Source organism: Chamaea fasciata, unplaced genomic scaffold (assembly GCF_029207755.1).
Source record: "Chamaea fasciata isolate MVZ Bird 193981 ecotype frontalis unplaced genomic scaffold, bChaFas1.0.hap1 SCAF_18, whole genome shotgun sequence".
NCBI lineage: Eukaryota > Metazoa > Chordata > Aves > Passeriformes > Sylviidae > Chamaea > Chamaea fasciata.
This window is the reverse complement of record NW_027094103.1, coordinates 10381249-10394133: the sequence shown is the minus strand read 5'-3', so window position 1 is coordinate 10394133 and position 12885 is coordinate 10381249. Positions and strand designations below refer to the sequence as shown.

General features: G+C 59.3%; 2 protein-coding genes across 7 annotated transcripts in view; one reads left to right on the top strand and one right to left on the bottom strand.

Annotated features, from left to right (window-relative positions):
• CUX2 (cut like homeobox 2) overlaps nucleotides 1-7631 on the top strand; it is a 64090-nt gene extending 56459 nt beyond the window's left edge. For all 6 annotated transcript variants that reach the window (XM_066199557.1, XM_066199553.1, XM_066199554.1 and 3 more), the window contains 7 exons: nucleotides 799-900; nucleotides 1570-2345; nucleotides 2754-2913; nucleotides 3364-3633; nucleotides 3865-4053; nucleotides 4147-4420; nucleotides 4859-7631. In XM_066199557.1, the coding sequence (XP_066055654.1) occupies nucleotides 799-900; nucleotides 1570-2345; nucleotides 2754-2913; nucleotides 3364-3633; nucleotides 3865-4053; nucleotides 4147-4420; nucleotides 4859-5522 (2435 nt within the window). In that variant the 3' untranslated portion in view covers nucleotides 5523-7631. The remainder of the gene's footprint in view (nucleotides 1-798; nucleotides 901-1569; nucleotides 2346-2753; nucleotides 2914-3363; nucleotides 3634-3864; nucleotides 4054-4146; nucleotides 4421-4858) is intronic.
• A 1146-nt stretch (nucleotides 7632-8777) lies between these two features.
• PHETA1 (PH domain containing endocytic trafficking adaptor 1) lies at nucleotides 8778-11199 on the bottom strand. The gene is made up of 2 exons (XM_066199675.1): nucleotides 11057-11199; nucleotides 8778-10568 (listed from the first exon to the last, which is right to left on the bottom strand). Exon 2 carries the CDS (start codon nucleotides 10555-10557, stop codon nucleotides 9775-9777), a length of 783 nt encoding a protein of 260 aa, XP_066055772.1. The 5' UTR covers nucleotides 10558-10568; nucleotides 11057-11199; the 3' UTR covers nucleotides 8778-9774.
• Between the last annotated feature and the right edge of the window lie 1686 nt (nucleotides 11200-12885).

Here is a 12885-nt window from a genome sequence, read left to right as displayed (position 1 = left end):
CCGTGCCATGGCAGGGTGGCTCACCAGACCGTGATGTGCTGGCGAGATGGGATGGGACTCTGGTCCCACCAAGGATTTTCCCAGGTGGGATGAGCCCTGGCAAACGGCAGCAATTAACAACAACCCATGGCTGTGGAAGCTGCATCCCCAGACGTGCTTTACTCATTTATTCTGACAAGTGCCATTTAATTATTCATTAGGCTGTTCTGTGCCGTATGAATCAATGTGCTCGGGAGTATTTCGTTAAAATAATGAAGTTTTAGCGCTGCGGAGCCTTGGCGCCGTGTTGGCACCACCATGGAATTGCGATTCCCATCTCTGGGGACAGTGGCTGCTGGTGACATCTCAGCAGATGCAGCTGGTCACTCAAGTCCTGTGGTGTCACTAGGACTGGACAGTGCACACCCACGGTCCATGCACCTGCTGGTTTCAGCCTGGAGGGCTCTGATTTATCCCCTGGATGTGATCCATCACGAACACTTCTGCACAGCCACGAGGGCACTGTGCCAGGGGTGGGGACGTGGTCCCTGTGCCGTCTCTGCTCCTGGTGGGGAGAGGGTGCCCGTGGTTGGGATGAGCAAGGTGGTGGGAGATGCCGTGCCGGAGGCAGGAGCTGGCAGCCAGGGCTACCAGAGCTCCCTGTGCTCCGCTAGCGACTAATCGGGAGTGACATTTGTCTTCAAACCAGCATCCCTAAAAATAACCGAACATGAGGAGCAGTAAATATTTCCTGACATACAAGTGGAGCTTGTAAAACCAGCGCCGGTGACAAAGCTGTTATCCTGCCTCTTTGATCAGGTAGCATCACGCCACGGATCAGGACGCCGGAGACTGGCTCCGACGACGCCATCAAAAGCATCCTGGAGCAGGCAAAAAAGGAGATTGAGTCGCAGAAGGGAGGTAGGTGCTGCCATGCGGGTGTCTGTGGGTCCCTGCTCTGCCCCATGGCAGCAGGACCCAAAGGGATTCCAGTGGCTGCGTGCTCTGTGTCTACGGGTCCCGTCCCAAAAATGGGGGTTTTTTTGGGAGCGTTTCACCCATTGGCATCCATGGAGAATTTTAGGGCACTTTGGAAAGAAATACCATGTGGGATGGAAGAGTCCCTGTGCAGCAGAGTTCAGATCTAGGCTTTCAGAAACTTTGGACGGACTCTTTTTCCTCCCCCCTGCCCCAAACCAGATGATTAAATGAGTATTCCAGATCCATCTGGCATGAGGAATCATTAAAGCAGCTGCTCTCGCAGTCAATTACAAGAAATGAAATACATTAAAACAGGTAGTCTGCTGAGAAAGCAGAATCCCGGAGAATTAAATTAGACGGGAACGGTGGAAAAACAGACAGGGAAAACAAACATGTTTGTCTATCGCATTGTTGGTAATGGGATTTATTTTGCCATCATCAAAAAAGAAGTTGGCTTTGAGTTGGGCTGTCGAAGCTTCTGCTTTGCGGGTGCTGCTGGTCCAAACCAGATCGGGATTAAACCACTTTTCTCCCACACTTGGAATTGCGGCCACACAGTAATCGACGTGTGCTGCCCCTCGGGGCTGCCCTCACCCCTCTCCTCTGCAGGGGAGCCCAAAACGCCGTCGGCATCGCAGGCAGTGGCCAACGGAGCGGGCGGCAGCAGCTCGGAGGACGCCATCAAGAGCATCCTGGAGCAGGCGCGGCGGGAGATGCAGGCGCAGCAGCAGGCGCTGCTGGACATGGAGTCGGGGGCCAGCGGGCGCGGGGGGGACGCGGCGCCCGCCGAGCGCTCCACGCTGGCCACCGTCAGCCAGAACATCGCCCCCGCCTACGTCAAGCAGGAGGAGGGCAGCGGGGCCAGCCCCGGGCCGCCGCAGACACCCCTGGCCGTGCTCTCCCCCGCCGCCTTTGTCCAGAGCATCATCCGCAAGGTGAAATCGGAGATCGGCGACGCCGGCTCCTACTTCGACCAGCACTGGGCGTCGGAGCGGAGCCTGCTCAGCCGGCCCTACACCTCCGTGTCGCCTTCGCTGTCCTCCTCCTCCTCCAGCTACTCCAGCATGGCCAACGGGCGGGGCTGGCCGCGCGGCGAGCCCGGCGAGAGCGGCACCAACGAGGACGAGCTGCAGCCGGCTGATGAGGAGCCCCAGCGGCTGTCGGAGATGAAGGCGGAGGGAGCCGGCGCGGAGCCGGCAGCTGGTGGGCGTCTGTCCTACTACCCCACGTACGTGCCACGGACCCTGAAGCCAACGGTGCCGCCACTGACGCCGGAGCAGTATGAGATGTACATGTACAGAGAGGTGGACACGCTGGAGCTGACCCGGCAGGTCAAGGAGAAGTTGGCCAAGAACGGCATCTGCCAGAGGATCTTCGGAGAGAAGGTACCAGCCTGGAGAAGGGAGGTCTGGTGTCCCCTCTGCTCCATGACCCAGAGCCTGGGGCTCATGGCTGGCCTTCACCAGCTCCTTCCAGAGTCTTCCTTTGCCCATGGTGTGTGTTCCCTTGGAGGATTCTGAGTCCTCAAGGTCTGACCCAACCCCATGCTCCCAGTGGCACTTCCCACCAAAAATACCCAGTCCCTTGAGCCGAGCCCTTTGGGTATCCCAGGGGGACCCACCATCGGCACCCACGGCAGGGGACAGAGGGTCCAGACGTGCTGTGGGGCAGCGGGTGGCAGTGGGTGGCATCCTGCTCCCCCTCCCCTGACACAGGGGTGGAGGGCAGGCAGCTTCCCAGCGCTGGGGAGAGTGCACCCCACCTTTGGTGGGTGACACCTGCGTGGTGCCCAGGTGCTGGGACTGTCCCAGGGCAGCGTGAGTGACATGCTGTCGCGGCCCAAACCATGGAGCAAGCTGACGCAGAAAGGTCGGGAGCCCTTCATCCGCATGCAGCTGTGGCTGACGGACCAGCTGGGCCAGGGGATCAGCCAGCAGCCCACACCCTCCCAGGGTAAGTGACATCACTGTCCCCGTGGTCCCCATGTGCCAGCAGTGTCCCCACCACTTCTGTGTCCATCCCCTGCATCCCAATGAGTTTGTCCTGCTCCCACATCAGCTGGGAAGAGCTGTCCCTGCCAGCTCCAACACCAACACCCGGATCCTGGGAAGCCCCTTTCATCCCCAATCCCCTTCATTAAAAAAAAAAAAAATAGAAGGAAAGCCAGCTCAAAAATCTTAGGCTTTGTGCCTGACCTAAAGCAGTAACAGGATTTTTGGTATTATATTGGTGGCATTTTCTCTCTTTAATTATTCCACCGCCTCCTGCTTTGCTGTAGCCACTGGAGAAGCTTGGCTGATATCCCTCTTCTCTAGAGGGAAAATCCCCCAAATGCCCCTCCTGCTCCTGCTGGGTCCCTGCCCTGTCCCCTCCCGCTGACCCCTCTGCCCTGGTGTCGCACAGCCAGCCCGGTGGAACCCCAGCCGTCCCCCTCGCCGCCCCCCAGCCCCGCCGAGAACGAGAAGGGCTGCCAGGAGCCCCTCACCCTGGCCTTGGAGAGCAGCAAGGAAAACCAGCAGCCCGAGAGCCGCTCGACGCCTGCGCTGGGCGGGAAGACGTATCCCAACAGCCAGGGGCCCGTGGGCATCCAGGAGATTGTCGCCATGTCCCCCGAGCTGGACACTTACTCCATCACCAAGAAGGTCAAGGAGGTCTTGACGGACAACAATTTAGGTGTGGATCCTCTCTCTGCCCAAGTTTTTGGGAGCTGCTGGTGAGACTGCCTGGATCCAGCACCCCAATTCCTGTAGATGCAACCCCCTCCCAGATGTTTCTCTGTGGGTGCTCATGGGAATTCCAGGAGGATGCTGGCTGGGAGATGGGGTGCACCTGCTCTGCAGGGGGACTGCAGCGCCCGTCCCGCTGCTCTGCCCCCTCTAACCACCTCTGCTTCTCCTCCGCCAGGCCAGCGGCTGTTTGGGGAGAGCATCCTGGGCCTGACGCAGGGCTCGGTGTCCGATCTCCTCTCCAGGCCCAAGCCGTGGCACAAGCTGAGCCTGAAGGGGAGGGAGCCCTTCGTCCGCATGCAGCTCTGGCTCAACGACCCCCACAACGTGGAGAAGCTGCGCGACATGAAGAAGCTGGAGAAGAAGGGTGAGGGACGGGGTGACACGGGTGTGGGGTGCTGGCTGAGGGGGGTCCCGGGCTGGGGGGCAAGCGGTGCCAGCTGGGTGTCCTCTCCTGCAGCCTACCTGAAGCGCCGGTACGGGCTGATGAGCGCCGGCTCGGACAGCGAGTCCCCCAGCGCCCGCTCCGAGTGCGCCAGCCCCAGCGCGCCGCCGCAGGACCTCAGCCTGCTGCAGATCAAGAAGCCGCGGGTGGTGCTGGCGCCAGAGGAGAAGGAAGCCCTGAAGAAAGCCTACCAGCTGGAGCCATACCCCTCCCAACAGACCATCGAGCTGCTCTCCTTCCAGCTCAACCTCAAGACCAACACCGTCATCAACTGGTTCCACAACTACAGGTACGGGTGCTCCCGGGCTTTGGGGGTCTGATGGTGCTGTGCCATGGAGGGGGTGCCACTGTTCCCCTTCCAGCCTTCCCCGTCACTCTTCCCTAGATGGGAGGTGCAGGCCCCCTGGAGGTCTCCAGCTGCACCCCAGGCTGGTGGGTGGTTTTGGCTGCCTTGACCAAGTCATGCTGAGCATCTGAAGAGGTTTCCATGCTCACATCCGCCTGCTCACCCCAGAGCGGGAGCTCTGAGAAGGGGGAGGGAATGCCTTACGGAGGCTGCTGGAGCACAAGATCCACCCCCACAGCAGCCCCGCCCTGGGGAGCAGCGCAGGTTTCATCCTTAGGTGGGATTGTAGCGGACAATTTGTCCACTGGCTGGGGACATGCGGTGACCGTGGCATGGGGCAGTGGGTGGTTGTTGCCACTCCTCCGTGCCTGTGTCCCGCAGGTCACGGATGCGCCGCGAGATGCTGGTGGAGGGCACGCAGGACAATGACACGGACCCAGAGCAGAGCGGTGGGACAGCCATCCCCGGGCGCCGGGCCCCCCACAGCCCCGATTCGGACACCGAGGATCACAAACCCGTGTTCGTGGGGGGCGAGCCCCCCTGCGCCGCCGTGCCTGTGAAGGTGAAGGAGGAGCAGGGGGATCCGGGCGGCTGGAGCCGCCGGCGGGACTCACGCAGCCCGGCCGCAGCGGCCGAAGGGACCAGACCTCCCCAGGAGGAGCGGGGGGCGGCCCCCCACGCCGCCACCCCCAGCGCCGGCAGCGTCCCGCGGCGGGGAGGCCACGCCGGTGCCACCGCCGGGGGACCTGCACCTCCGCCGCCGCCACACCCCGACAGCTCCCAGTCCTCCACGGGGTCATCCCGCTGCAGCTTGGTGGTCTCCCCAACATCACCCTCGGCAGCTTCCTCGCCCGGCCTCACCGGCTCAGCCTCACCAGGACCGTCCTCTGCCGGGCCGGTCTCGCCGGCGCTTCCACCCGCTCCTGGCCCCCGGCTCAGCACCAGCGTGCAGCGGCGCCACGAGAAGATGGCCAACCTCAACAACATCATCCACCGCCTGGAGCGGGCTGCCAACCGTGAGGAGGCCCTGGAGTGGGAGTTCTGAGCCCCCCCCCCCGCCACCCTAAATATATATATACACCCCCACACATATATATATATTTTGATAAATGCAGTGTGCACTGAGAGGTGACGAGTGGCCAGTGCCGCGGAAGAAGAGCGCCCGTGGAAAAGAGGGGACCCCCCCTCTATGAAGCCACCCCACCCCTCTGGCTTTGTTTTAAATGTGAAAAACTGGGAACAATTTTAGAAAAGAAAAACAAAACAAAACAAAAAAAAAAAAAATCAAAAAATATTTATAGACCTCTTTTAGATATTTTAATAAAAGGATACTTTGGAATTTATTAACAGCTTAAGCTGCTTTGATATTAAAGATAGCTATAAAATCAAGATGATGTAGCAGTCGTGTCATTAAATGTACACTGAAGTCTTGTAGTTTGCCACTGGATGAGATTAAAAACAAATAAACAACAAAAAAAAATCAAACAAAAAAACCCCCCAACCCACAGAAAAAGACTTTTTGAGCAAAGCCATCAAGAAGCACTATGAGACTGACCAAATCGGAGAAACTTTTGCAGTTTCCACCCCTGTCTGTAAGACACTGCATCGCTTCTGCCCCAGCCAGAGACTGCGTCCTAGTCCCTGAAGACTCTAAAGCCCCCGACGCCATCGAGTATGTATTTAGTTCTGGTGGTTTATGTTTTTGGAAGCCTTTGTAACACAGAATGTCCCGTGCGGTTGTATATGTTGTAGAAATGTCTGCAATAGCCTTCTGGAACAAGATGTAGCATGGTCCCAACACCGTCCCTCGCGCTTCCTCCATCCGGAGGCCGGTGGCAGCTCCCATCCGGAGCGGTGCGGCTGGCGGGAGCTCCCAAAGGAAGAGAGAAAACGAGGCAAAAGCAAAGGAAGCAACCTGAGCTTGGGATTTTGGGAGTGGGATGGGAAAATGTACCTGGGTGTGATGCTTGAGGATGGTACCAGCTCCCTGGGGATGGACACCCGTGGCATCCCCGTTCCCTGTCCTTTCAGGAAAGGAAAAGATGAAGCCTCCAAGCTTTGGCCTCGGGGCAGCTGTGCTTGAAGTGAGCGCCCAAAAATCATGAGCTACACACTCGCAGGCTGAGGCCTGCTCGGCGCTGCTCCAGCATCACAGCCAGCTCTTGGGGCTGAAGCACTTTTTTAGGGAGAGCACCTGGGCATGAGGAGCATCCCCTTCCTGCAGCCATGTCCCCAGGTGGTGGATGTCAGTGATGCCAGGATGAGCTCTGGGATATTACATCAGGCTCCTGCCTGAACTGGGCAAGCTCAGCCCTGAGTTGGGCGAAGCATCACTGAGCTTTGGCTTTCCAGGGCCGATCCTGTGCAGACACAGGAGCACGGTGGTGGCACCATCCCGATGTGCTCCCTGTCACCTCCCTGACCCCACCACCTCCAGCTGGCCTCTACTAACGAAATGCCCTTAAAGGACGTGGAGTGTCCCACACTTGGCTGCTCTGCCCCATCCCCTGCCCAGCCCACACGGCATCAGTCATCGCCCACCGAGGCCCTGCCAGGCTCCCAGGCGACACATTGACTGATTTTCCACTGTAGACGTTTTTATCAGAATAGAAGGTATTTTTATACTCGGGTGGTAGTGGACGAGCAATGCTGGGTGAGGGCACGGCTCTCTTTGCCTGCCTCCCCTGCCCTGACGAGCCCCAGGATGCCCGTGGCTGCTCTGCCACCATGGGGTGGGAGGTGGAGGTGTGACCACTGACTGCCTTCTCCCTTGTGTGCTAGAGGGAGCTTTATTGGAATGGGATTTGAGGAAGCACTTAGGATAGTCCTGAGCACAGCAATCCTGTTGTATTGAAAGCCAGCGGGACACACCGGTCACGTTTTTGTTTAGGCTCATGTTCTGTACTTCAAAAGTTTCTATGAGATCGATGAACTTTGTTTAACAATTTTGGAAGGAACAAGTTCTGTAAAGAGCCACTAAATACAGAAGTTGGATACGACTCTGGCCTTGGGGTGTGTTTTGTCTGGAGGTGATGGAATGGGAACCCCTCTCACACTTGCCCGGTGCCTGGTGTTGGCACCCCAGCTTTGCTTTGGGATTGTGGCAAGAGCTCTCATTATCCCAGCGACTGGGGGATAAAAAAGGAGGGTGTTAAATGGGATTAGTCCAGCTCCAGGTGTGATCCTGCCCCATGAAATTCCTGTGTTTATCCCTGCTGCAGGTTTGCTCCTGCCCCTGGGGTAGCTCAGCATCCTCCAGGGTGAGTTTCAGCTTGGTTTATCCTAAAACCATCCTTTCCTGGAATGGTTTGTGTTGGAAGAGAACTTTAGAATCATCTAATTCCAGCCCCCTGCCATGGGCAGGGACACCTTCCACTGGACCAGGTTGCCCAAAACCCTGTCCAACCTGGCACTGCTGACAGCACCACGCCCCAGCACAGCTCTTTTTTGGAGCCAACCATTGCTGGGCGAGCCGGCAGCTTCTGACACGAGGCAGGGCTGTTTGTGTCTGATGAATTAATAAATCCATATGTTGCGTATCTGTTTAAGCTTGTTTGTCAGCTAACATGTTGAGAAGGACTTATTTTTGATGGATATCTGAACGTCTGGAGAAGCTGGGCCAGCTGCCATGGAAACCGGAATCTTCCCCTACGGCGAAGGATGGAGCCGCGTGAACCATCTGGGTGCTCCGGGTGCAGCTGCACCCCGGCTGCCCTTGGCACTGCTCCAGTCGCCAAATCCCACAGGGGGATCCTTTGCCTGGCCAGGAGCAGGCTCCATGCTCTTCAGGGCTCTCAGTGAGCGGGTGGCCCTGGCTGGCTTTGTGCCTCAGTTTCCCCAAGAAGTGATTGCCCAACCTCTGCCAGACGCCGTGTTAAAGAGAAGCTGGAGATATTCATGCAGGTGGGACGTGTGGGCAGGAACAGGGGGATGTGCTGGCCACTTTCACAAGGGCAGAGTCCCTGGTGCCTGTGTAGCATCAACAAGGGGACAGATACTTTGTCCTGATTAAGATCCATCTCTGCCATGGGACCACCCTGGCACTGGGTGTCCTGATGTTCCCAGGTGACCCCATCCCATCTCACCCCATCCCTGCAGGCAGATATGGGGCTCCAGGGCACTGCAAGACCCTGGCATTGACCATGTCCCCTTCAGGTGACACAGTTCCTGACCAGCCCCACAGACATGGTGGGGACAGGAGGAGGACTAAAATAAAGCATTAATTCCCACCTGGACTCACCTCCCCAGAGGCTCAGAGGTACAAACAAGAACCATGGATGGAAGGGAAGTACTGAAACAACTTTTATTGTAGAAAAACCTTGTACCTGTCCCAAAGGAGCAAAGGGAGCGGGAGGCACCCAGCCCTAAGCCAGGGGACCCTGACTGCTCCCCCCTATTCCAGGGTGGGTCACCCCACCTCTGGGCCAGCAGCTTGAGAGTCTGTTGTGGAAGTAAGAGAGAAACACAGGCCTGAGACACCAACTTTGCTCTGGTTTGGCACATGAATCACTCCTCACGCTCTGCTGCTGACACACACGTTCCCATTTGCCACCACGAGCAATGCTTCCCCTTAGTGAGCTGGCACGGGGATGATGTGCTGTCCCAAAATATCCACCAGCAAGGCAGTGCCTGCAGCTGCTGAATTCCCCCAGGGTCTGACCCCCCCACATTTGCCATCCAGGCTGCAAGCAGCAATTGCTCCCTGTGTAATGCCCGGGGCTGGGTGTCACCAGCTCCCCGGAGCGTGCGGAGCTGCTGCTGCAGTTAAGGAAGGGCTGCACTCACTGATATTTTCATTTCAAACCACATCCTGCTGGAGCAGAGGGATCTGGCAGAGCTCAGCCGACCTCAGCCTTGTGCCGGGCCGGGAGGGGAAGTCGGCAGCAGGCTCTCCTTTGTGGAACACGAGCACTCAGGCGGGTGAGATCCCATCAAAATCCTCCTCCAGGAGCTGCAAATGTGTGATCCCACTGCAAGAGCAACAAGGGGCCCCAGCAGAGCCAGAGCAGTGGTCGATTCCCAGGAGGCCTCAGCCAGCGAGCGGTTTGTAGTTTGCTTGTGCTGAGTGGAGCACCCCACACCCACATGGGGGCATGGCTGCAGGGCACCCCTGGGGTGCCCATTTCACCATCACAGAGCAGCACTGGTGTCCCTTGGTGCCGAGCCCTCGTTGGCACCACCAGCAGGCGTCCACCACCACCATCACCACAGCCAGGTCTGCACACAGGGCCAGCACCAAGGATGACCACTTCCACCCTGCCCCAGTTTCTGGAAGGTTCCCAGGGCTCAGCCACCGCTCAGGGCCGGGGGCCACGCCGCTTCTGCTGCCAGTCCTGCCTCAGCCGGGCCACCTCCCGGCTGTACTGCTCGTGGAGCCGCCAGAAGGTGGACGGGCTCTCTGCCACAGCCGCCCCGGCGCTCGCTGTCTCGCCGTTCAACACCCGCCGGCGCGGCGGCAGCGGCGGCGGCCGCGGGCTCCCCTCCTCCTCATCGTGCCCACCACAGCCAGAGGCGTCGGGTAGCCGGGCCGCCCCCAACACGTTGTTCCACACCGCACAGCCGTTCTCCTTCGGCAGGATGGCGGGCACAGGAGGCAGCCGATCCCGGGACTGCTCCAGCCCCGACGGCTTCGGCTTCCAGGGGCCGGGAAGCTCCCGGGAGCCCCCACATCCTCCGGCCAGCCCCCGGCTCATCTCCTGCAGCTGCTTCTCCAGCTCCCGCACCACCAGCCGCATGTAGTCAAAGCTGGCTCGGGACAGCGACTTCACCCACGACTCCATGGCCTCCTGGCTCTCCGCCGCCAGCACGTAGGTGCGGGACTTGGTGCCGCCGAAGCGGATGGCGAAGGCGAAGCTCTCGGCTGACTCGCAGAGCTCCACGTTGCAGCCCTCCAGCACGATGACGCCCACGGGCTCCCGGCTGTCCCGCTCCTCGAAGTAGAAGAGCATGTTGCCCTTGAGCACGAACCAGCGGCGGTGATAGGCCGTGTGCCGCTCGCCGCGCTTGTAGAGGAAGCCGGCGTTGTCGGCCGGGGAGTCGCAGGTGGCGTAGAAAGCCAAGCTCCGCTCGTTCAGCTTCATGGCTCCGCGCCCTGCGGGGACAGAGGGTGCTCAGCGCTGCGCCTTAATTGCATGGAAACGAACCATCGGCTTTTTGTTCCTGCTGGCAGCAGCCCTGGCGCCCAGGAAATGGAGCTGGCGGATAAACAACCCCGCGATAGTTGGCGGGATAAGCCCGCTCCCAGACAAGGTGCTGAGTGCGGGGGATGCCGGGTGGGCTGTGGCTCCCCCGGGCTGACTGGGGATGAGGTTCTCCCCCACCCCGTCCCCCCCAGCAGAGTGTTTTCCCACGGAGGAGCCCCAGGCAGGGCTTGCCCCGGTGCCTCACGTCACCTGGGACAGGTGACCTTCCCGCCGGCGCCGTGTTTTCCGTGTCGAGCCGGGAAGGTTTTGACCGGCGCCGCGGATCTGGCTGCCGCTCCAGAGAGCCGTGGCCATGAACCCTGTCACCCGGGCAAGGCCACCCCTCCTCTTGTCCCCTAATCGCTGGTGGCCTCGCCGTGCCAGGCTTTCCACCCACCTGGACTCTACCTCCGGTCTGCGGCGGTCACCAGCATCAAGGACACGTGCGGGGCCGTGGCGGCCGTGAGGGCGCTGGATCCGGGGTCAGATGGCGCCAGGGGGCTTTGGGGCACGGCTCCCGCACGCTCACCTTTGTCCTCGGCTCCCACCGCCCCGGCCCGGCCCGGCCCCGCGGGCGGAGCGCTCCTCCCGCCCGCCTCCGCCACCGCCCATCCCCGCGGCCGCGGCGGGGAGGGAGGAGCTGGAAAAGCGCTCCGGAGCTCGGCCCCGGGGCAGGAGCTCCCTGCCCAAAACCCGCCGCAGGTCACGGCTCCGGACACCGGGACTGAGGGCCGGGCAGCACCGGGGAGAGCGAGGTGGGGAATGGGGGGGAGATGCAGTCTCCTGCATTGGAGGGTGCAGGGGGTATGCACATCCCGGGATGGCTGGATGGATGTACACAGGGATGTGCACGTGTGTGGGAAACCCGGGAGTTTAGTCCTGAAGGTGGCTGCGCAACGTTGAATTTTTGATCATACTTTGGAGGCGAAGAGTTGGGATTCTGGGAGCATCCGGCAGGGAAGGGGCAGAGGTTGGTGGATGGGATAGACGACACGAGCCCCACAAGGAGGGTTGGTGGCAGGACATGGGCTGGTCCTGTGTGGGTGGGGGATGCTGCAGGGGACCAGGCTGCAAGTCCTGACTGCTCTCCTGACTTTCCAGCCATATCCTTGGGCCACAGCCATGTGTGAGGTGGCCTCAGTGCAGAGAGACAGAAGAAGCTGAGTGGGGATAAGCCTCCAGTCTGACTTCTGCTCTTGGTTGTCCTTCCAGGCTCACAGGACCACCTCGGCAGTGTTGCTGTCCTCACCATGTCCCAGTAAACACCAGCGTCAAGCATGTGAGCTCCTTATCACTGTCCCTTTCCTCCAGCTTCTCCATCCCCCTGCTCTGCTCCACAACCATGTGCGGATTTTAGCAATCAAGTCGTTGGCAACCATTTCACAGGTCCCCATCCCAGAAATCCTACTGTCGCTGACCTTTGCCACAGGTTGTATCCACTCCCCACCCATAGAAGTCCCCATTTCCCTGCACAACTGCTCAGGACTTTGCAATTTTCTGCTTGTGTCAGAGGTTTCCAGTTCTCTGAGGGTTTTCCCTGTCACCTGCAGACTTTCACTCTCAGGCTATAAAAAGGGATTCAAACCAGCAGTAAAACCATCTGGGCTTTATCTTCCCTCCTGAGCAGAGCAGCTCTGTTCAAGGTCACTGGTGGGAAGTGTCGGGTCTCTGCGCTGCTTATCTCCCTGCCTTGCTGAGAGATGCCTTTTCACCAGGAAAGATTAGAAAGGGAAGGGCCGTGGGGAGAAGCAATATCTTTATTAGAGCAGCTAGGGTAATTGGAAAAAGGCAGCAGCGCTCCCAGCTCTGCTTTCCTTTCCCGGGACTCGAAAGCCACGTTCTCATCTTGCAGAGGTTGTTCCTTCTCCACAGCTGCTCTGGAAAATCACCCTGATTCCTCAAAATCACCGACAAAATTCCCCTGTGGAGTTTTGCTTCCCATTGGGTCTCTCCTGGGACAGTTGCGTGTTGCTGCACAAGCTCCAGGACTTCCCCTTCTGAGCAGCTCTGTATTTTCCCTGTTGTCCCCCAGCATACCCCCAGCAAGGAGCCCAGACCCCGTGCCTCAGTTTCCCCTGTCAAATTTTGATGGGAAAGATGGGAAAATGAACTCCCACGCTAAGCTTGCCTGGCAGCAGGCGAAAGGGAGAAGAAAAGGTTCTGAAAGGAGGTGAGGGGGTGTCAGGGACATTTCTGGGCATGGGATGGCCTTGGTCCCTACTTCCT